At 46.8% G+C, this 22,763-nt stretch overlaps 1 protein-coding gene across 13 annotated transcripts in view; it reads left to right on the forward strand.

Annotated features, from left to right (window-relative positions):
- The window catches only part of HUWE1 (HECT, UBA and WWE domain containing E3 ubiquitin protein ligase 1), a 141,549-nt gene that overhangs the window by 112,839 nt on the left and 5,947 nt on the right, over window positions 1-22,763 (forward strand). For 7 of the 13 annotated variants that reach the window (XM_059049730.2, XM_067023828.1, XM_067023823.1 and 4 more), the window contains 26 exons: window positions 1,123-1,295; window positions 1,645-1,793; window positions 2,557-2,632; window positions 3,484-3,582; window positions 4,171-4,304; window positions 4,492-4,660; window positions 6,001-6,229; window positions 6,861-7,039; window positions 7,323-7,412; window positions 7,570-7,724; window positions 8,891-8,936; window positions 10,448-10,735; window positions 11,735-11,990; window positions 12,185-12,315; window positions 12,843-13,057; window positions 13,134-13,422; window positions 13,563-13,665; window positions 14,473-15,019; window positions 15,734-16,337; window positions 17,252-17,370; window positions 17,484-17,640; window positions 18,830-18,962; window positions 19,227-19,429; window positions 20,032-20,159; window positions 21,462-21,558; window positions 22,422-22,577. In XM_059049730.2, the coding sequence (XP_058905713.1) occupies window positions 1,123-1,295; window positions 1,645-1,793; window positions 2,557-2,632; window positions 3,484-3,582; window positions 4,171-4,304; window positions 4,492-4,660; window positions 6,001-6,229; window positions 6,861-7,039; window positions 7,323-7,412; window positions 7,570-7,724; window positions 8,891-8,936; window positions 10,448-10,735; window positions 11,735-11,990; window positions 12,185-12,315; window positions 12,843-13,057; window positions 13,134-13,422; window positions 13,563-13,665; window positions 14,473-15,019; window positions 15,734-16,337; window positions 17,252-17,370; window positions 17,484-17,640; window positions 18,830-18,962; window positions 19,227-19,429; window positions 20,032-20,159; window positions 21,462-21,558; window positions 22,422-22,577 (4,925 nt within the window). The remainder of the gene's footprint in view (window positions 1-1,122; window positions 1,296-1,644; window positions 1,794-2,556; window positions 2,633-3,483; window positions 3,583-4,170; window positions 4,305-4,491; window positions 4,661-6,000; window positions 6,230-6,860; window positions 7,040-7,322; window positions 7,413-7,569; window positions 7,725-8,890; window positions 8,937-10,447; window positions 10,736-11,734; window positions 11,991-12,184; window positions 12,316-12,842; window positions 13,058-13,133; window positions 13,423-13,562; window positions 13,666-14,472; window positions 15,020-15,733; window positions 16,338-17,251; window positions 17,371-17,483; window positions 17,641-18,829; window positions 18,963-19,226; window positions 19,430-20,031; window positions 20,160-21,461; window positions 21,559-22,421; window positions 22,578-22,763) is intronic. The other 6 variants (XM_067023830.1, XM_067023831.1, XM_067023829.1 and 3 more) reach the window with 5 other exon arrangements.

Raw genomic sequence — 22,763 nt, forward strand, 5'->3', positions numbered from 1 at the left:
GAAGCTTACCATCAATATAATAATACTCACTATGTACTTCATATTCATCTATCTCCAATTATTCACAAGAATGTCTTTATATGCTGGGGGAGAGTGTGTTGATCCAGGATCCAGAGAGCATCATTCATTGCATTTTATTGCCACGTGTCTCTTATTTTTTTGCCATTTGACTGTTTTGAAGAGTCCAGAAGGTCGAATGTCTTCTAGAACATCCCATAGTCTGGATTTGTCTAATTGGCTTCCTTATGGTTAGGTTCAGGGTAAACTTTTTTGGCAAGAATACTACATAGGTGATGTTTGCCTTTCTCAGTGCATTATATCAGGAGACGCATAATGCCAATTTGTCCCATTATTGGGTAATGCTAAGTTTGATCGATCACATAGTTAATGGTTAGAGTTCCACTTTGTATTAACAAATTATCCATGAGGTGATGCTTTGAGTTCACATGAAGATCACGTGAATATCATATGCTCTGAAGATTTTTAACTCAGTAGTTTTAGCATTCACTAGTGGTCTTTACATAGATCACTTAACATTGCTGGCTGCAGTGATAGTTTTCTGATTATCTCATTCCTGTTTGTTAGCCGGCGTTCTTATATAATGAAGACCTCTTTCTGCCTGCATTTGTATCCCTGTGGCTGCAGATTATATTTAATGTGTTATAATCCATTACCATCATTATTCTTTTTTTTTTTTTTTTTTTTTGTGGTACGCGGGCCTCTCACTGTTGCGGCCTCTCCCATTGCGGAGCACAGGCTCCGGGCGTGCAGGCCCAGCGGCCATGGCTCACGGGCCCAGCCGCTCCGTGGCATGTGGGATCTTTCCGGACTGGGGCACGAACCAGTGTCCCCTGCATCGGCAGGCAGATTCTCAACCACTGCGCCACCAGGGAAGCCCATCATTATTCTTTGTAATGCTAAGATTTGGCCTATGGTAATGACCCCATTAATTTTTTAAAGCCTTCTTGCTTTTGAAGGCCTTCTGGCACAACAAGATGTCTCAGGCTCACCTTGTACCTTCCATGTCCCATTCCTGGGATCACTTGTTACCCTGATGAGCCTTGGTTCCTTTTAGTGTGGATTTCTGTGCTCAGTTCATCTCTGTATCTTCCTTTATCTCAGTCCCAACATGGCCAACACAGTCAATGCTGCTCTGAAGCCTTTGGAAACACTTTCCCGGATTGTGAACCAGCCCAGTAGCCTTTTTGGCAGCAAGAGTGCTTCTAGCAAGAGCAAGTCTGAGCAGGATGCCCAAGGAGCTGCTCAGGACTCTAATAGCAACCAACAGGACCCAGGTAGGGAATCAGCCAATGGACTGGAGAGCTGGCCGGGTGGGTGTACTTATTTTATGGGCATGGCATCACAACTGTTCTAGCTTGGTATTGTTTCCCTGGGAACTTTCTGGCCTTCCACAGATCTGTCATAGTGGCGTGGGAATCTGCCCCACAAAGAATTCCTTAAAATTGCAGCCTTATTTGGCTATCCTCACACGTAGCCTTGTCTTTTCCTTTGTCACCCATTCATTTATTCTCTGAGAACTTGTAACTTTGCCCAGGGAAGGGACCTTACTGTCTTACGCTTGTCTCATGGTGCCCTGTACATAGGCACCCTTTGATTATTTTGCTGGTTGGTTGATTGTTTCAGGCGAGCCTGGGGAAGCAGAAGTGCAGGAGGAGGATCATGATGTCACTCAGACAGAGGTGGCAGATGGGGATATCATGGATGGGGAGGCTGAAACCGACTCAGTGGTGATTGCTGGGCAGCCTGAGGTGCTCAGTTCACAAGAGATGCAGGTAGGGAGGCAGATCACCCAGCATACCCCTGTTGTGGTGCTGAACCAAACCCCCAAGTGGTGTGGGTGGGTGAGTACTTTAGATTCTTGCCTAAATGCATTTGTCTGTTTTGCAGAGGAGCACAGATGATAATGCTTAGTAGACACTCAGTAAATGTGTTTGAATTGTATTAAATGAGGGGTGGGTGCAGAGCCAGGATGCCATATACTATCTATAAAATGGAGTAGATCCCAACAAGAAAACATAGGCACGGATGAAATGTTGATATAGAAAGCTGGCCTGAGCCCTTTGGGCCCAGGGTCTTTGATTTACTTGGTTCTGGTTATTAATGGACGCTCCTTAACATCACTGTTGTGCCTATAGCACCAGCTCTCACTGGGGCATTCAAATGGCAGTCTTCTACAGACCCTAAAGAAAGCATTGTAATTTCTGGAGCTGGTAGCAATGGTAAGAAATGGGGCCTACAGTACTGAGCTGCTAGCTCTAAGGAGATCTGCATGTATTCCTGAATTCCTGAAGAGTATAAAGACTTAATCTGGTCTCAGATACCTGGGATGGACCCATTTGAAGGACAGTCTGAGTGTGGATTGGCAGCACGTGGTAGTTGCTGTGCTCTTAGCACCAAGTGCGTGGTGTTTATGTAACATCCTCTGTCACATATTATCCTAGAAATGTATGCTCCCTTGCTGGCTTTTTTTAGGGTTGAGCACCAGCACAATGATAGACTTGTGTGCATCCATATATATGTTCTATTTCTCTCCAGGTTGAGAATGAGCTGGAGGACCTGATAGATGAGTTGCTTGAGAGGGATGGCGGATCTGGGAACAGTACAATTATAGGTGAGAGCCCCAGAACTGAGTATAGCCTCTTCCTTTGCCTCAGTCTCTCTCGGGAGGACCCTTTTTCTCATCATCTGCTTGCTCAGCTCTGCCTAAGGGCTCATAGCCAGCCTAGATTGCTGCTTGTCTTGATGTTGACAGTCTTACAGATGAGAAATTCACAAGCCATCTACAGACCTGTGGCTGGTCTGAAGTGTTGCCTGTGTGGGGGAGGTGGAGGGGGTGGCCATCAGTATAGATAATACATCAGGCACATCAAGAGTGTTTATTCATGGAGGCCTAGAGGAGGCTGTAGAGGCTGTAGGGTGAGAAAATGCTTTCCTTTCAGTTCTTCAGTGAATCCAGGAGCTTTCTGCCTCTAAGTCTCAGTAGTGTAAAAAGAGTGATCATTCCCTAAGGATCTTTTACAACTTTTACAGCTGAGTTGTAAAAAAGTTGCTTTTTACAACTCAGGAAAAACAACAAAGGTACTCTACTGTCACCTGGCTCCAAGGGTATATGTTACTTGTTTTTATTTTATTGATGAAGAAAATCAAAGGATAAACAGAAGTAGACATGTATTCTTAAACTTGACAAGGCTTTTTCACACCCATTATCCTCTGTGGTTTCACAGTTAGTGGGATTGGCAGGGCAGATGTGATCATCCCATTTTACAGATGAGGAAACTGAGACTCAGACAGGTAAAGTGACTGGCCAAGCTCACCTAGCTAGTCAACAGCAGAGAGCCCAGGTCTTCCTCATCCAAAAAGAAAGTGGATATCTGCTGGGTGTACATAGCTACTTTAGGCCCACCCAATCTGGAAAGGGAAGTCCTCTGTTGTTCAGTGAAGGCTCTGCTCTGTAACCTTCAGTGAGCAGAAGTGGAGAGGATGAATCACAAGAGGACGTGCTGATGGATGAAGCTCCTTCCAACCTCAGCCAAGCTTCCACCTTGCAGGCCAACCGAGAAGGTGAGAGTGCCGAGGCCGGAAAGGCCTCCCTTCTTGCCCTGCACGTCTGACAGACACTATACTAGGGTTTTCCTGGAGGCAGCTGCCCACATGTGCAGAATAAGGAAGCATCTGTCTGCATGCGCTGACATACACCATCCACTTTATCCTCAGCCAGTTTTTCAAATAACATGTTAACTACTGCTTGCCCAAAAGTTTGTCACTTCTTACTTGGTTCGCTTTCTTCTCACCCACCTGCTATCATCGCTCCAGATTCCTTCTTACCAACAGGATGCAGTCAGTAGCAAAGTAGGGCTGGAAAGGCAAGGGGGCACCAACAGACTTGGCCAAATCCTAGACCATGGCTCCTTAAGCACCAGCCTATAGCCAGCCTCCACATTCAGCCGCATGGCTCAGCATATTGATGCATTGGTTGGCACTCTCAGGAAATCGGGGCTGGCTCACTAAGTCTGTACATCACCCCAGATCTGGTTCTTCCTCTCCTAGAGTCAAATACCCCATCGCCTTCCCACTCAATCTGCTGGCCTGCACAGTAGCCTGTTTTCTAGCTACTCAGTATAGTCCTCCAATGTGCTCCCTTTGTTTTAGATTCCATGAATATCCTGGACCCTGAGGATGAGGAGGAGCACACTCAGGAAGAGGACAGCAGTGGCAGTAACGAGGATGAGGATGATAGTCAGGATGAAGAGGAGGAGGAGGAGGAAGATGAGGAAGATGATCAGGTGAGGGGGGACTGTGTTTGGGTTGGTTCAGACATCCTCTTCCATGGGAACACACAGCTGGAGAAAACCAACAGTCTGGGTTGCTAGGCTCAGCGCCTCCCTCCCTCATGTGCAAATGTGGCCATGACACCAGACTTCAGAAAATCCTTACCTCCAGCAATTCTCCATCTCCTATTTTCCCCTTAAGGAGGATGATGAAGGTGAAGAGGGAGATGAAGACGATGACGACGATGGCTCTGAAATGGAATTGGATGAGGATTACCCTGATATGAACGCTTCTCCCTTGGTCCGATTTGAGCGCTTTGACCGGGAGGATGATCTCATCATTGAGTTTGACAACATGTTCTCCAGTGCTAGTAAGACACAGGGGCTCAGCTGGGTTTTATCTCTTGATTCTTATACCCTAAACTAGAGCAGCTATCAGTCTGATACAGAAAGCACCTCTTATGCCAACTTCCTGGGGCAAGGGATATCTGAATCCATCTCTCTCAGTAAGTGTTTACCTAGAAGGAGGAATTGTGAGAGGCTCCTTTTGTTCTCTCCACCTCAGTAAATAGGCAGCCAGCCATTTTAGAGCATGGACAACTTGATGGTTTGCTTGAATTTAAAAAAAAAGTGAGACCAAGGCTGACTGCATCAGGCACCCATGTGTATGCTACAGTGATAGGGCAATCACTAATCCTTATGTCTGTAACACTGGATCTTGAGAGTTTGGGTAGACACCTTTGAGCTTGGCATTGGGGAGTAGATTTGAACACATTCACTCTATTCATCAAAAATGCATCTTTTCGGAGGAGAGAGTGAATCTCTTCTCTCTTCCCCCATCAACGTCAGAGTTCCCTTTTTAGCATCCAGTTCTTAAAATCAAGCTGTCTTGAGAAGGCAGGTCTTTACTCCCAAATCACAAGCATGATATAGCAGAAAACACTGAACTGTTCTGGTCTGTTGTCTTGGCCAAGTAGTCTCTTACCTCTTTGAGCCTCAGTTTGTCACCTTTGAGCCTCAGTTTGTCACCTGTAAATGAAAAATGTGAAAAGAAAAAAAAATGGGGTGGATTACATAATTTTCAAGATACTTTCTATTCTGGTTTTCTTTGCATTTTTGTGATTTCCATCAATCTTCCTTACTAAGTTGAGCCTCTGTCCATTCAGCAAATTGAACAAATATTTGAGGAGTGCCTACTGTGTCCTAGGTGCTAGGGATATGGCAATAAAAAAGAAAACAGTCCTTTTCCCTCATAGGAGCTTATGGTCTATTAGGAATTATGAGTAAGCAGGCATTACATTGTAGTATGGTAAGAAAGCACAGAGTAAAGGGTTTTTAGGCCCATTTGTAGAATCAGCAAAAGTGATATCTAAGCCAAGAACAAAAGTACAGGTGAAGAAGGGGGAGAGGAGTCGTCAAGGTGGAGAGAACAGCATGTTTCTGAGGGGCCTACAAGCATCACTGTGGCTTAGTATAGAGAATGGATTGGGAGAAGGTACTATTTAGGAGGCTGTTGCAGTATCTGGGTGAGAGATGGTGGCATAAGCCATGGTAGTGTCAGTGATCATAGATGAGGCATGGGAATGAGGGAGAAAGGACAAAGCTCAGGTTTCCGTGTGAGGAAGTAAGGCCCAGGAGACATGGTTCTGCTTGAACAACCATAGAAGAAATTTCTTTTTGGCACTTACCCCTTTGCATACTGTCCTTGCAGCAGACATCCCCCCATCCCCAGGAAATATCCCTACCACCCACCCACTGATGGTACGCCATGCAGACCACAGTTCCCTGACACTGGGAAGTGGCTCTTCTACAACGCGTCTTACCCAGGGCATTGGGCGCAGTCAGAGGACCCTGAGGCAACTGACGGCCAACACAGGCCACACCATTCATGTTCACTACCCTGGGAATCGTCAGCCCAATCCTCCTCTTATACTCCAGAGGTGAGTTACAAGGAAGATTGTTGGGCTCAGTGAGCTTCAGCATTATCTTGACCTGGGGGGATAATGCTCTTGTCACACACACAGATAATGTATTTGTCCTGTTTCTTTGTGGATTATATGTGCAGCCTTTGGGAGAATACCAAATTGTATAACATGTTCTTCTGCTTAAGTGTCCTGTACATACATTCAGCAGTGACTAAGCATCTCATATGCCAAACACTTAGCACTTAAGATATGGTCAGGACAGGATCCCTGCCCTTTGGCTTAGAGTTTCTCCCACTACGGAGAAACAATTTTAGAAGTGAAAGGAAGGAATATAGGTATCATAATGGTCAATATACAGGTGGTAGTGGGTATACAAGAGAGATATTATACCCTAACACAGTGCCTGATATTATCAGTGACGCTCACTCTGTTCCAGGAACTATGGAGTAATACGTAACCTGAGCCCAAAACAAGTTTGCAAACTGATGGAGTGGTTAGAAAAGTAACTAAGACTTAATGTGCAATATGATCAGATCCATAATAATGTCATGCATTTCGTAGAGGATACAGAAAGGATCTCACAGTAACAGTTTGCAGTGCCCCTGTGGATGTGCAGTGACCATGGTACCCCACCATCACCCTACAGGTTGCTTGGTCCCTCTGCTGCTGCTGACATCCTTCAGCTGAGCAGCAGCCTTCCCCTACAAAGCCGAGGCCGGGCCCGCCTCCTAGTGGGCAACGATGACGTCCACATCATCGCCCGGTCTGATGATGAGCTACTGGATGACTTTTTCCATGATCAGAGTACAGCTACCAGCCAAGCAGGCAAGTTTATGTGGTGAAAGAGGGGGTAACGTTTGTCTGGTTCTTTTTCCCTGCTGAGGGAAAGCAGAACAGTATCTGCCCTGCCTGGAGAAATCCCATTTTGTAGAAGCCAAAACCACTCAGTGATTTAGCCAAGGGCAATAAAAACCATATTACATCTGCATACCTATGATGTTCCAAACCTTGTGATAGACATTGGGTCCTGTTAGGGAAATACTGCGATTTGGGGATCAATTGATGCATGACAATGCCAAGAGTCTCACTCTCCTTTGTTTCTCTACAGGGACCCTGTCCAGCATCCCCACAGCCCTGACCCGTTGGACAGAGGAATGCAAAGTTCTTGATGCTGAGAGCATGCATGACTGTGTTTCAGGTGTGTGGCAGTTTGGTTATCAGGGCAGTAGTGAGTCTTCCAGGGCTGGGACAGTGCATGGAAAGTTTCCCTGGTTCTCTGTGGCCCCAAGCTCTGCCTCTTGGCTTTCTCCCCCACCTCCCCTGAGCAGCCTCCGATCTTTGCTTCTTTGGTCCAGTTGTTAAAGTGCCCATTGTCAATCACCTGGAATTCCTGAGGGATGAGGAGCTGGAAGAAAGGCGGGAGAAACGCAGGAAACAACTAGCTGAGGAAGAAACAAAGATAACCGACAAAGGCAAAGAAGATAAGGAGAACAGGGATCAGAGTGCACAGGTGATTCCCAAGAGCTGGGAGGTTTCAACTTTGGCCATGTCTGCCTTAACTTTCCCACGGTTTTAGCGTACATGTGGCTGGCCCCAAGAGTCATTGAAGATTCTAAGGATGTTCACATTGAAACTGAGAAATGATCCACTTCAAATTCACTGTACACTTGAATGGTTTTTAGGGGAAAAGAATTCAAACCCAGAGGGAAAATTGTTTCTCCAGTGTTTTGCTGGGGAAAACTGGAGCCAGAACCAGAGCAGCTCCTGACTCACCAGTTACACTGTACAGTCTCTACTTTCAGTGACTACAGCTAGATAAGAACAATGACCTTGACTAAGCCTATGCTCTTAATGGTTCAATTCCGTTTCGGTGGATTGCCTTCTTAAGTGTCAGGGAAACCTTACCAATATGATTCCATTCCACCATTTGAATAAGTTGGGCTTAGGCTTCAGATAAGAGAAAATGTTCCTACCCTGAACCCCATGACCACATGTCATTTTCTAGGGCTCAATTTGTGAAATCTCTAACATGATTTTGGTTCTTCTGAAACTTCTACAACCTTGAATAGTATAGCTTTGAAATAAATGAAGTAAATGCTGATAAAAATACAAGGAAACTAAAAGACTTGAGTGAAAGACTTTATTATACCTCACTCAACAGGGTATCAGATTTAAAAGGATATTGAAATGTTCAATTATGATAACAGACTTGATCTAACAAATACCTTTGTATAGAACTTTTGCCTAATAAATAGTAACATTGTTTCAAGCACATGTAAAGGGATAGGAAATAAGCCTGGCATATGATTGAAAAAGCCAGAGTGTACAAAATGAGCCCAAGGAAGGAAAATATATATAGATGAAACTTTTGAGAAATTCTTGCTTATCTCAATGATTGTGTTCAGGTCATGTCCTATGTCCAAGCCCATCTCCAATGTGGTTTTTATTATCCTTTCCTCTCATTGTTTAGTCAGCCCCCGACAGTTTCTCCCTTGTCCCCAAGCAATCCATGAGCATGAGTATGTATTAGAGAAATTGGAGGTATGTTTGCATGCTAAAGTGCTCATCTTGCATCCAGGTCATATGTGTCATATGTGGGAGATGGCAACTATTAAAGTTGACCTCTATCTCATGTGCTTGCAAGGTCCCACATTGGTCTGTCCCTTTTCTTTGCAGTGTACTACATCTAAGACAAATGACTCCACTGAACAGAACCTCTCAGGTAACTCTCCCTCCCTTTTCCCCTTCTTGCTAATTGGTTGGTTTTTTATCCTGACCCAAATAGCTGGCCCAAGTGGGCTGAAGATGAACACTGGTGCTCTGTGGGATGAGGTAGTAGATTGTATAGTTTTAGGGTCATACCCCATCTTGGAGATAACTATACAGTCTACTGTCTTTCCCACGGTGGTGCACTTCCCCTCCGACGTGCTGTGTTTTTAGGTTCATTCTGATTATGCTGTACTGCGTTCTGGCATGTGTAGTGAGGCCATGTGTCCTATCGCCTTTACTGACCCCCATAGTGTGGTGCTTAATGAGAACACCTGATGACAGTGGTTCCTAAATGCTAGTCCTAAGTGGAAATGAACAAAATAAGGGAGGTTTAATGAGCTTTTCAAAAAGTTGAGTTTGTTCAATTTAAAGGACTATTATAAATTGCAAATTATGTGTTTCCTACTTCTTTGGTATCAAAATATTTTTATTAAATGATATTAATGGGATTTTTTTTCTTACTTGGCTAAATTAAAAGTTGGTGACCCTGTGTTAGTCTCTTGTCCCTTTTTATTTTTTCCTTTTTCTATAAATTTCGTGGGTCTGTGGAATCTAAAAGTCTAAGAATGTTGCCTTGAGCAATCTGCTTTTGGGGAAGGTAGCTCGGTGGGCTAAATGGTATTACTACTATATGCTTTCTATTCCTCCTAATTTTCCTAACGTCAGTAGCCATTTTGTGATTCTAATAACTGGTCCATATGGTATTATATGTCTCCCCCCCCTATTTCCTCAGAACTTTCTTCTGCTTCCCTATACCTTCTGTCTCCTTTGGCACTTGAGTTGGGAAATGATTGTACCAAAGCCTACACAGTATTTTTTAAAGCAGTGAAAGAGGGTAGGTGTCCTGGTGCCCTGAATCTGGTAGAAGGTCTTTGAAAGGGTCTGTCATCAGGTAAAATGGCCTTTTGCCTGCTGCCCTTGCTAGAGGATTCTGCTCATGCCGGGGTGAGGTAGTAAGTTGTATTGTTGTGGGGTAGGGATTTTAAGCCCCAATTAGAAGATAACTATACAACTTACTACTTTCCCTGGTGTGTTGCATATTCGCATTTACTCTTAACACCATTGCCTCCATCAGACAGAGTTGTAGATGTTCCTTGGATAATCAGGACTGCAAGAAAAGGGAGGTGGAAGGGGACAGGTGGTATTTAGGGTGAGGCAAGTATTATAAAGTGACTTGAACTCTCCCCCTTCCACCCAGGGCACAGAATGGATTTAATTCTTAGGGGTCTACAAAGAGTCAGATCTTTTGGTTCTTGGGACTAAGATAGCACTGTGCCTTAGCCCTCATCCTGAGTATACCAGACCAACCACAAGCTGTTCCTAGGAGCAGTTGGTGACTGAGGGGAATCCTGCATCACTGACTGAGTGGGATACTTGTCGTGCCACATGTGCTGATTGAGTGGCTCCCCCCGGTCCTTGGCTGATTGCCTTTTAACAACCCCATTGTCGTTCTTTCCGAGAAAGATGGGACTCCCATGCCTGACAGCTACCCAACAACCCCATCTTCAACTGATGCAGCTACATCTGAGCCCAAGGAGACCCTTGTCACTCTTCAGCCCTCACAACAGCAACCAACACTCCCACCCCCACCAGCCTTGGGAGAGATTCCTCAAGAGCTGCAGTCCCCGACTGGAGAAGCGGGAAGCTCTACCCAGCTATTGATGCCTGTAGAGCCAGAGGAATTGGGTCCCACAAGGCCAAGTGGAGAAGCAGAAACAACTCAGATGGAGCTATCCCCAGCTCCCACTATAAGTGAGTAGAATTTCAAGGTTTGGGGGTAGGGGTAGAACAGAGGGGAAAATGGACATCTTTGTAGTTTCTCTTTACTCTCTTACTTTAGAGAATTTCTAAAGTAGAAGCTCAAGCCCTCATAGTAGGGTCTCATGTTGCACATTACCTTTTTAGCTAAAGCTGAGGTTTCTTCTCTGTGTCCTCAAGTGATTATATATACATCTGAGTGTCTTAATGATACTAGTGATGGTGCCAACAGTTTGAGGTGATCACTCTGTTCCTGGCTATCATGCCATGCTTATTATTTTATTATTTAACTTCTTTAAAAAACAATCATCCAAAGTAAAGGGTGTTATCTCCATGAATAAACTGAAACTCAGAAGTGAAATAATTAGCCCAAGGTCACTCAGTAAGTGCTTGAGCTGTGATTAAAATCCAGATCTGTGTAACTCTGAAGCTTGCTTTTCTTCAACATTTCCAGGAATGGGCAAGCACGTGACCGCACACTTAGCAGCTCTCCCATCCTGGCCAACACCATTTATCTCATGGCACTATTTCCCACTGGTTTGAAATGGGGCCTCAAAATTCTTCTCAGCAGTGTTCCAACAGGGTAAACAAGCCTGTTTGCCGTTCCTGCTCTTTACTATACTGCCTGTGACTTGCTCTGGAAAAACCTTAGGGTGTAGGGGATTTTGCCTTAAAGGAACCTTGTTTGTTTGGACAAACAGAACCAAAGAACTTGTGTAAATGATGCCTGCAGGAAATCTGAAAGTGACAGGATCCCTTACCTGGGGTGCCTAGAGAAGATGTTTCACAGGCATGCTTGGAACACCATAAATGTTCAACAGATAATAGAAAGAGCATGAGTTGAGTTTTTTAAAGCAAAGGAGATTGAGGGGGGAGCATCAGGCCAGCGTGAAGTGAAGGTGAAGAAGTGAGAAGTCTGATGTGGCTGCTTCTTAATTCAGCCTCTCCCTCTTCGAAGCAGAGATCTAACCTCTCCATGTGACTTCCTCCTAGCCTCTCTTTCCCCAGAAAGAGCTGAAGATTCTGATGCTCTGACAGCCGTCAGCAGTCAACTGGAAGGCTCTCCCATGGATACCAGCAGCCTGGCTTCCTGCACCCTGGAGGAAGCTGTGGGTGACACCTCAGCACCTGGCAGTTCTGAGCAGCCCACAGCAGGCAGCTCCACTCCTGGGGATGCCCCGCCAGTTGTGACAGAAGTGCAAGGCAGGAGTGATGGGTCAGGGGAACCTACCCAGCCCCCTGAGGACAGGTAAGCACTGTGTGAGTGAGAGGAGGGCAGGGTGTGTTGGTGGGTATTTCAAGCCACGTTCATACTTAGTAACCAGTGCACATGCTTTGTATACTGGGGAAATCAACTTGGTTTCTGTGAGAAAAGGGGTACTATAGGAATATTTTATAAGTGGGAAAATATAATACAGAGAACCTGAAAATGATTTCCTTTAGCTCTACCCCTGCATCCTCTGAGAGTTCTTCCACCAGAGATTCTGCCGTGGCCATTTCTGGAGCAGATTCCCGGGGAATCCTAGAAGAACCACTGCCTTCAACAAGCAGTGAAGAAGAAGATCCTCTAGCAGGTGAGCTCCATGTGTGCTCAGGCCATCCTGGGGCTGTTTAGGCTTCTAGTAACCCTTGGCATGGAAATGCCCACCAGTCGAACCGTTCCATCCAGATGGCGGGTGGCATGTATATGTGGGGAGGGCCTGCAGTAAGGGGATGCTGATGCTACACAGTGGAATGAGCCCAGGCCTTTGGAGTCACTGATCTTACCTCAAATCCCTTCTCTGCCATGTCTTACTTTTAGGACCTGGAGCCATTACTTAACTTCCCTGATCTTCATTGATACTGAGAGGGTGATGATAGCTACATGGTGGGGTCTTGAAGGTTAAGTGACAGTGCACACACAGAACCTGGCATAGAACAAGAGCTGTTCTGAGCCTAGGGAAGGGTGCGTGGGCCTTCTCTGTGTCCCCTGTGTCCTTGGCATGAAATGAGGACAGAAACCTGGTCTCCCTTATCCAAGGCCATGGGTTTCTTTGATCCAAGTACATCTTTAGGCTTCAGTAGAAGTGAGAGTCCCTTCATATCTTGCATCTCCCCTCAGGTATTAGTCTCCCCGAAGGCGTGGACCCCTCTTTTCTGGCCGCTCTCCCTGATGACATTCGCCGAGAAGTTCTACAGAACCAGCTGGGCATTCGTCCACCAACGCGGACTGCCCCTTCGACAAATAGCTCAGCTCCTGCAGTGGTGGGGAATCCTGGTGTGACCGAAGTGAGCCCTGAGTTCCTGGCCGCCCTGCCTCCAGCCATCCAGGAGGAAGTATGTGAGCGGGGGGCTGGTGGTGCCAGGCTACCTGGCTGTGGGTATGCCCCCATTGACTCCTTCTGCTCTGTAGGTACTGGCACAGCAGAGAGCTGAGCAACAGCGACGGGAACTGGCACAGAATGCCAGCTCAGACACCCCCATGGACCCTGTGACCTTCATCCAGACTCTGCCCTCAGACCTGCGCCGTAGTGTCCTAGAGGATATGGAGGACAGCGTGTTGGCCGTGATGCCACCTGACATTGCAGCTGAGGCTCAAGCCCTGAGGCGAGAGCAGGAAGCCCGGCAGAGGCAGCTCATGCATGAGCGGCTTTTTGGGCACAGCAGCACCTCTGCACTCTCTGCCATTCTTCGAAGCCCGGGTACAGAGGGAGGCAAGTGGGAGGGCTCTGGAATATCTGCCTTTGGCCACATGAGACTCTTTGTTCCCCTTTGTATTGCTTGGACCCAGCTCAGCACACACCCCCTCCCCAATTTCAGTTTCCTTTTTCTTTCCTTCCAGCCTTCACCAGTCGCCTGAGTGGCAACCGTGGGGTCCAATACACTCGGCTTGCCGTGCAGAGAGGCGGCACCTTCCAGATGGGGGGTAGCAGCAGCCATAATAGGTACCCTTTGCCTGTCTTTTTTTCCTTGCCATACCACCTTTCATGTCTACTACTAGTCCAACTTCCTTTATTTATAGGCAGAGAGGTGGAATGATCTCTCTGGGATGTTTACTTGAATGAATGGGGAAGCCAGATCTTTGGACTCCCCCTTCAGAAAGCCAAACTTCTGGTTAGTGTAGCTACTGTAGACCATAATCACAAAGTAAGGTAGGCAGGCAGCAGGCTCTAGCTGTGGTTACAACAAGGAAAGCCACCTGCCTCCCACACAAATAGGAAAACAGTGAGAACCGCTTGCCTTGAGATTACAGCATCTAGGCTGCAAAAGAGTTCATTATTAACGAGGCCAGAGTGTGGAGTGATCAGTCCCTATTCAGCAGGCAACCTCCTGGTAGTCTATAGAAGGCCAAGGTAAGCATTGTGTCCTAGGACTTTATGGGCAGTCCAATTTTACCAGTTGATACAGACCTGGGCTGCAATCTCTGCTCTCTTCTCAGTCATTGTGTGATGTAGAGCAAGTCACTTAACCTATTTGAGCCTCTTGCTCATCATCTCAAAATTGGGTGGTTCTCTAGTCTTTACAGGAGCCCCATGAGGAAGCTGTTACAGATATTGTAGGGTGTCTGGGACATAGTAGGCACTCAGGGGGATAGCTGTTTTTACTATTAAGAATACTTAAGAGTCATTGGACTGGACACCCTCCCTGCTCGAGCCTCCTGAGATGTATCCAGCTCATCCCCCTCCCCTAGTCCTATGCCTGATCCCAGAGCTCTGGCCTAAGTATTACCCAGAAACCATTGTCTGTTTCAGGCCTTCTGGCAGTAATGTGGACACTCTGCTACGCCTCCGAGGACGGCTCCTCCTGGATCATGAAGCCCTGTCTTGTCTCCTGGTCCTACTTTTTGTGGATGAGCCGAAGCTCAATACTAGCCGTCTACATCGAGTACTGAGAAATCTCTGCTACCATGCCCAGACCCGCCACTGGGTCATCCGAAGCCTGCTCTCCATCTTGCAGCGCAGCAGTGAGAGTGAGCTTTGCATTGAAACACCCAGGCTCTCCTCAAGTGAGGAAAAGGGCAAAAAGTCAAGCAAGAGCTGTGGGTCAAGCAGCCATGAGAACCGGCCCCTGGACCTGCTACACAAGATGGAGTCTAAGAGCTCCAACCAGCTTTCCTGGCTCTCAGTATCCATGGATGCAGCCCTAGGCTGCAGGACTAATATATTCCAGATCCAGCGTTCAGGGGGACGCAAACATACTGAGAAGCATGCAAGTAGTGGCTCCACTGTCCACATCCACCCCCAGGCTGCTCCTGTTGTCTGCAGACACGTTCTGGATACACTCATTCAATTAGCCAAGGTGAGGAGCTTGGAGGAACCCAACTCCTGGGGATGGAAGATGGTTGTCAGCCATAGTGTAGGTGAAATCTGAACTCTGAGGGAGCTACCGGGTCCTCATCATTGGTGCTGAGGCCTGTATTGTTTCTGGGAGATTGTCCAGTAAATAATTCTGTGGGTTTTTTGTGTTCACTCTTCACAATTTTTATACATTGTCTCATTCAGCCATCAAACAACCCTCAGTGGTCTGCATGGTTCCCATTTTACAGTTGAAGGAGCTGGGATACAGAAATCTTTAGTGGCTTTGTCTGTGGCTTGTAAGTGATGGAGCTGGCTGGACCTAGAACTTAATTCAGTCCTTTTTTTTTTCAGTCCTCTTTTTCATAAGCTTTGCTGCCATTTGTTGAGGGCCTGCCTTATACCAGGCACTATGCAAAATGCATTACCTCTAATCTCAATAATTTTGCACAGCCGTGTAGGTATCCTCCCCATTTTGTAAGTATGGAGATAGATGCTCAGAAAAGTTTGCTGATCATCTGTCTCTCTACAGAGCTTTTGTTAGTTTCTCTAGGCTGCTTCACAACATCAGTTGGATAAAACTCTTATGTTACATCTCTTCAGTGTTACTAAAGCTGTCCAAAGGAGTGGAGAGTCTAGGAGCCAGTTGTCTTTCCTTGTCACAAGACATTTTCTGTGTAGATCTCCTAGACCAAGCCTGTCCTTTCTTTCCTGGCAGGTGTTTCCCAGCCACTTCACACAGCAGCGGACCAAAGAAACTAACTGTGAGAGTGATCGGGAGAGGGGCAGTAAGCAGGCCTGCAGCCCATGCTCTTCACAGTCCACGAGCAGTGGCATTTGCACAGACTTCTGGGACTTATTGGTAAAACTGGACAACATGAATGTCAGCCGGAAAGGCAAGAACTCCGTGAAGTCAGTGCCAGTGAGCTCTGGTGGTGAGGGGGAAACTTCCCCATACAGCCTCGAGGCCTCTCCACTGGGGCAGCTCATGAACATGTTGTCACACCCAGTCATCCGCCGGAGCTCTCTCTTAACTGAGAAACTCCTCAGACTCCTTTCTCTCATCTCAATTGCTCTCCCAGAAAACAAAGTGTCGGAAGCACAGGCTAATTCTGGCAGCAGTGCTTCCTCCACCACTGTTGCCACCTCAACCACATCTACCACCACTACCACTGCTGCCTCCAGCACACCCACTCCCCCTGCTGCAACCACCCCTGTCACTTCTGTTCCGGCCCTGGTTGCTGCCACGACTATATCCACCATTACTGTAGCCGCTTCGACCACAGTGACTACTCCCACGACTTCTACCACTACTGTTTCAAGTAAGTGTGGATGTAGGCTGGGAGCTGTGGGGTGTGTACACCCACCTCACCCACAACTCTCCCCAACCCGGGTATTCCTCCCTAAATGACAGCAATCAGCTTGGTTTGTGTTTGTGAGAGCCAGATGTGTTAATTCTCACCCTCATTGGTCCAAGTTCTCTCTCTCCGTCTTCCCCTCCCTCCCCCCTCCACCACACCTGTGGAGACCACTGAATGTGGCTTCCCCTAGGCTAAGCTCAAAAGAGGGGGGGGGGGGGCTTTCCTGGTGGTGCAGTGGTTGAGAGTCCGCCTGCCAATGCAGGGGACATGGTTTTGTACCCCAGTCTGGGAAGAACCCACAGCCACAGAGCGGCTGGGCCCGTGAGCCATGGCCGCTGAGCCTGCGCGTCCAGAGCCTGTGCTCCGCAATAGGAGAGGCCACAGCAGTGAGAGGCCCGCGTACTGCCAAAAAAAGGGGGGGGGGAGTCCCTGTCTTTAAAGAATCCCCAGTCTTTCTAGCCTGGTTGAGGGAGCCAGTTCTCAGAGGAAGCAGTTCAAGAGCAGGCAGGATGCAGTGGGAATCAGGGTAGAATCAAGTAGCCAGGCCACCCCAGGAAGTGAAGGGAATGAGCCCTGCAGCACGCTAATAAGAATCATTTGAAGAAACAGATTTTGAAGGAAGGGGCTTTCAGAGGGCCCTCTGATGGTAGGGGAACAGTTGCGAGAAATATCTGGGATTCTTTGTCACTTTAGAAGGTACAGTCATAAGAGTCCTTGGTATCCCAAGTCATTTGGATTTGGCTATGTGGGGTGGATCTTCATTTTCACTACTTTTCCATTTTGAAGCCCTGGGCAGTGCAGCGATTGGCTCTGCCACTTAAGTCTCTGGCATGTGAGTTTCAGAGGCTTACAGTGTTCTGTCTGTTTCCTCAAAGCTTCCACTACTACTAAGGCCAGCAAATCTCCAGCGAAGGTGGGTGATATCAGCAGCAGCACAGACTTTAAGATGGTATCCTCTGGCCTCACTGAAAATCAGCTCCAGCTCTCTGTGGAGGTGAGTCCAAGCTCTTCTGACCTCCCAAGGTTGGGGGAGAAAGAGTTGACTGGGGTAGATAATGTTTTAGTTCTCAAGTTGGGGCTCACCCCATCTCCTTTTTTTTTTCCCAGGTATTGACATCCCATTCTTGTTCTGAAGAAGGCCTAGAGGATGCAGCCAATGTGTTACTGCAGCTCTCTCGGGGGGACCCTGGGACCCGGGACACTGTTTTGAAGCTGCTACTGAATGGAGCCCGCCATCTGGGTTATACCCTTTGTAAACAGATAGGTAATGATAGGAGTAAAGCACCCTGTTTTTCTGAAACCTTCCACTTAGGTGTCACCTCTTTATGGAAGCGTTCCCTGAACCCCCAGGCTGAATCAAACTCCTCTATGCATCTGTAGCACAGCCCCATGAGCTCTTCTTCATAGCACTAATAATACTAGGTTGTCATCTGTTTTCCTCCAAGTTTTCTGAGAGCAGGACTGGTCTTCTCTCTACATTCCCAATCCCTGGCACACAGCTAATAATTGGTGCTTAGTGAAAGAAAATGAGCATCCATAGGACCGACATTGCTTTTCCATTCTGGGCACTCATAAGAGCCCTATGATGAGCCGGCTGAGGCAGTTCGCCACCTCAGAGATGCACAAGAATAATACCCTCTGCCTTTGTGCAGATTTGAGGGTACAAAAATTCTAAGAATACTTGCAAATTATCTAGTTTCAGTTTTCCTGTTTTACCAAGAAGAAAACTAAAACCCAGGTGATGGGGTGACTGAATCAAGGAGTGGGGCCAGATTTGCTTTCAGCATAGACTCTCTTTGCTCTCTCCCACCCCCCATCCCAATCATGGATCTCCCTAGATCTCAACCACCTGTGTAGTTATCTCCTTCTCACAAACATCCCTGGAGCTGAGGTGATATGAGAGTCAATTAAACTGTGTGACCTAGGGTGTTCTTTGTTGAATGAGAATTACAGAGTTCTTCCAAAGGAGGCCTCTGATCTTTCTTGACTGCCACCATTTATTCAACATCCATAGGTTAGGCAGTATCCTAGGCACTCTGCTAGACAGTTATCTCCTAATTCTCAAAGCAGCCTTGTGAGGTTAGGCAGTATGAGCCCCATTATTAAGATGTGTAAGCAAATTGGGAAAGAGGTTAAGCAGTTTGCCTGAGATTACCACAAAAACCTAAGAAGTTTGAGAGGTATACGTGCTTCAAAAGATACTTCTTCCCCTCTTCACTGAGCTGTATTTCTTGTCGATTCAGCAAATTCTCAAGGCCAGATAAACCAGTGGCCCCTGAGCAGTTAGTTGATCTGTGAGCACACATAGTAAAATGAACAGAGGAAAATTTCTGCTCACTCCAGGTTCAGTGCAGCTGAGCAAAGCACCTAGGAAGTTTTCTTGGAAAGGTTTGGCTTTTCACTGCTTCATTACGGAAGTCTCTGAACACTTGCTGGCTTCTCTGCCTGCCCAGGAACCCTTCTGGCTGAACTACGGGAATACAATCTGGAACAGCAGCGGCGAGCCCAGTGTGAGACCCTCTCCCCTGATGGCCTGCCTGAGGAGCAGCCACAGACCACTAAGCTGAAAGGCAAAATGCAGAGCAGGTAGGTGGCAGCTGCCCATTTGGCTGTGGGGTTGGGATCAGGGACATTCTGAAAAGTGGAGCTTCTTGGCTTCCTGGTTATTTTCTCCCTCTTCCCTGGACAGATTTTGTTTCTGTCCTGTACACACTCGGCCCTATTTTTCCTACTTGTGTGATTTTCTTCTAAGATTCCTTACCCCCTGCTTGACACAAGAAAGCCCTGCCTGCTCTGGGAGTTGATGCTTAGATGCTCTCAGTATACGCAAGCCACCTCTACACTCTCCAGGTTTGACATGGCTGAGAATGTGGTAATCGTGGCATCTCAGAAGCGACCTCTGGGTGGCCGGGAGCTCCAGTTGCCTTCTATGTCCATGTTGACATCCAAGACATCTACCCAGAAGTTCTTCTTGAGGGTACTGCAGGTTATCATCCAGCTCCGGGACGACACACGCCGAGCTAACAAGAAAGCCAAGCAGACAGGCAGGCTAGGTATGGAACTGGGGTGTCCAGTTGAGGGGCAAGTTTGGTGGTGGAAAAACAAGAGACCCTGGAGGGCAGGACTTAATGTCATGTCTCCTTCCTGTTTGATCTTTTCTAAGGAAACGATGATCCTATCTTAAAATGTTGGTGGCTGCATTCTGTATCTCACTCAAGCCGTCTACATAGGAAATTTCACTAGGGCAAGTGGGAATTAAAGGGGAGTGGAAATCTGGCAAGGAAATTGGGGACAGATCTTTTGGTGAACAAGATTTAACTCACTGAGTTTGTCTCCTCTCTGCTTCTTTGAACACTCTTGGCTAAAATATTATAGCCATGTTGCCTCAGCTATGGCCTGCCAAATCCAACGTCTTTCCCCCTGTCCCACAGAACTCTCTCACCTGCCACCATCCGTCTGCCCAGCCCCATGTGGCCTGCCCTTATCTGTAATGGCAGCTCTTAGTGCCTGATGATGAGCATTCTGAGGCTGCCTGAGCTTAAAGCTCAAAGACTTCAGCAAGGTGCCCTGTGGTGGCCCAGGAGATGGGAGAGAGAATATTGAGCATTCTCTCTTTATACAGTTTACATCTTACCTTCTTTTTTCTTTCTCCCAGGTTCTTCCGGTTTAGGCTCAGCTAGCAGCATCCAGGCAGCTGTTCGGCAGCTGGAGGCTGAGGCTGATGCCATTATACAAATGGTACGTGAGGGTCAAAGGGCGCGGAGACAGCAACAAGCAGCAACGGTTAGCATGATGCCTGTGGCCCCTCATTCATTTGTCTCTCCTCCCTCCCCCACCACATCATCAGTGGGGTTTCATTGCCCTTACCTTGTATGCTTTTGCATTAAGTTTGCTATATGAATGCTTCTGGACGACAGGGTTACTTTTCTCTTGGTGCTTTCTTTACTGTTTGTTTATTGGTTTGGTTTGGTTTGATTTAAAGCTTGGCCATCATACCCCACTCCCAGCTATCCAGTCAACAGTGGCGCTTTTGCAAACTGCGTAATGCTAAGTGTCTGGGTTCTGAGGGGACTCGTGATAAAAGATTTTTCAGTCTCATGGAACAATGCAAGTACCTCAGAGACACGTCAGGAATCCTGCCCTTGAAAGTCCCCCAAGCTTGGTACACATCCCACACAGCCTCTTCTGGCTATGGCTGATCCCTCCACCCTGGTCTCTGCCTCTATTCTTCATACTCCTTTGGCACCCAGGCGCTTGGGCACTTTTAGGAGGAAGCCTTTTCAGGTTCCTAGGTAGCCAATTCATTGTTGGGATCTCAGCACAGAGTGGCTGTAGGAAAAGCCTGGCATCATGTATATACACTGTGGCACTCATTGTTTTCCTGTCCTTGTAACAACGTGCAAGTCGCCTTCCCAAGATCCGGGAAATAAGGATATCTCGAGGCCTATTTTTTCTTTGTCTGTAATTACTGTTATACAGTGTGATTTCATTGAGCATGCTGGGAACAGCCTAGAATTTAAGGGCTGTAGCTCCAGCAGGGTAGAAATGGAGACTAGAGAACTATTAGTCTGGAGTATTTTTTCTGCCCAGTCTCTTTCCCACACCTGATAGGACAGATGTTGCCTTTTTTTAAAAAGCCAATCCCACCCATCAAAGATTGCACTAATTCATTCCCGTTATTTCCCCTTTTGTGAGCAAAAAGGAACAAAGAGTAAACCTACCTTCTGCCCATCTGAGTTTTATATATAGGTATACATACATGTGTAAACTGTCCCTAGAAGTCTTGAAGTCCAGGAGGATGGTGCCTGACTGGACACAGGCCTGGAATAGAGTGGAGGCAAATGCAGGCATCCAGGGAGCTCTTTGCAAAAGCTTGCTAGCTCAGGGTGGAGGACAGCAAAGGAGGTGGGAAGGCCATTCTTTTGTCCTGGAGAGCTACCTAAGGAAATTTCTTTCCATATGGGAAGACATGGGAGGCTTCTTTCCAAGCTTATGATATGTGAGAGATTGTAGGACAGCCTCTAGCCTGTCCCTGAGGAAAGCAGAGTTGCACCCTTTATGTGACTTTGTCTCCCTTTTATCCAGTCGGAGTCAAGCCAGTCAGAGGCATCTGTCCGAAGGGAGGAATCACCCATGGATGTGGACCAGCCATCTCCCAGTGCTCAAGATACTCAGTCCATTGGTCAGTACTACTTCCCATTTCCAGCCCAACAAAAGGGAGAACCAGTCTTCATGGAATGGCTGCTGGATCCCCTGCTTCCAACATACATAAACTCAGTGTTTTCCAGTTTGTTCAAGTGAACCCTGGTTTCTGTATGTTGATAGGCCCATACCAATCAACTAAGATCACTAACCATCACCACCTGGTCCTCATTGGAGAATCATAGCACATATTGCAGTTTCTGTAGTAAAGAAATTATGATGATATTGTGTGGAGACAGCATACGTTTGAGTCTTATCTCCCCATTTACTATCTCTGGGACCTGAGGCAAACTTCTCTTTGTTTCAGTTTCCTCATTTAAAATACGGATGTTCATAGTTAGGATTGAGTTAACACGTGTATATATAGCACTTAGAGCAGTACCTGGCACGCAATGGATGCTATTATTAGCATTTCTCAAGGTTAATTTCATATAGAATGCTTTTTGGCACCCTTTTAACACATTCCTGTGGGATAGTGTTGTCATAGGACATCCAGTTTTTAAGATATATTAAATCATTTAATAATCCATAGGTTTTCTGGGAGCTAGTAAGGCAATGAGAAGACCAATGCTGTCTGGTAGAATTTTCTTGCAGTAGCCATTAGCTACATGTAGCTATTGAGCACTTGAAAAGTGTCTAGTGCAACTAGACAAACTTTTTCTTGTATTAATTTTATTCAGTTGAAGTTTAAATGCCATCCAGTATAGGACCAGAGCTTACTTTCAGATGTTACTCAGTGGCCAGTGGACCAATCTACTTGATCTGTTTAATGGCCTGTGCATTTGGTCTGAATGAAGGAAAAGCCTCGGGGGCTTCCCAATCTCTCCTCTCTGTGCACTCTAGGCTCAGATGGAACTCCACAGGGGGAGAAGGAGAAGGAGGAGAGGCCACCCGAGTTACCCCTGCTCAGCGAGCAACTGAGCTTAGATGAGCTGTGGGACATGCTGGGAGAGTGCCTAAAGGAACTGGAGGAATCTCATGACCAGCATGCGGTGCTAGGTGAGTTGTGGCCTGAGGGAGGGCCCAGGTCCGCTGATCTGCTCTGGGGCCCTTACTGCCAGCTTAATTTTCTTCCTTCCAGATTACTTCTCTCCATCAGATCTCCATAATAGGAGTTCAAAGGAGAGGATTTTTTTTCTCTGACCTCATCGTCAGAAAAAAAGATTAGCCTTCTCTTTTGGTAGC

This window comes from Kogia breviceps, chromosome X (assembly GCF_026419965.1).
Source record: "Kogia breviceps isolate mKogBre1 chromosome X, mKogBre1 haplotype 1, whole genome shotgun sequence".
NCBI classification, from domain to species: domain Eukaryota; kingdom Metazoa; phylum Chordata; class Mammalia; order Artiodactyla; family Physeteridae; genus Kogia; species Kogia breviceps.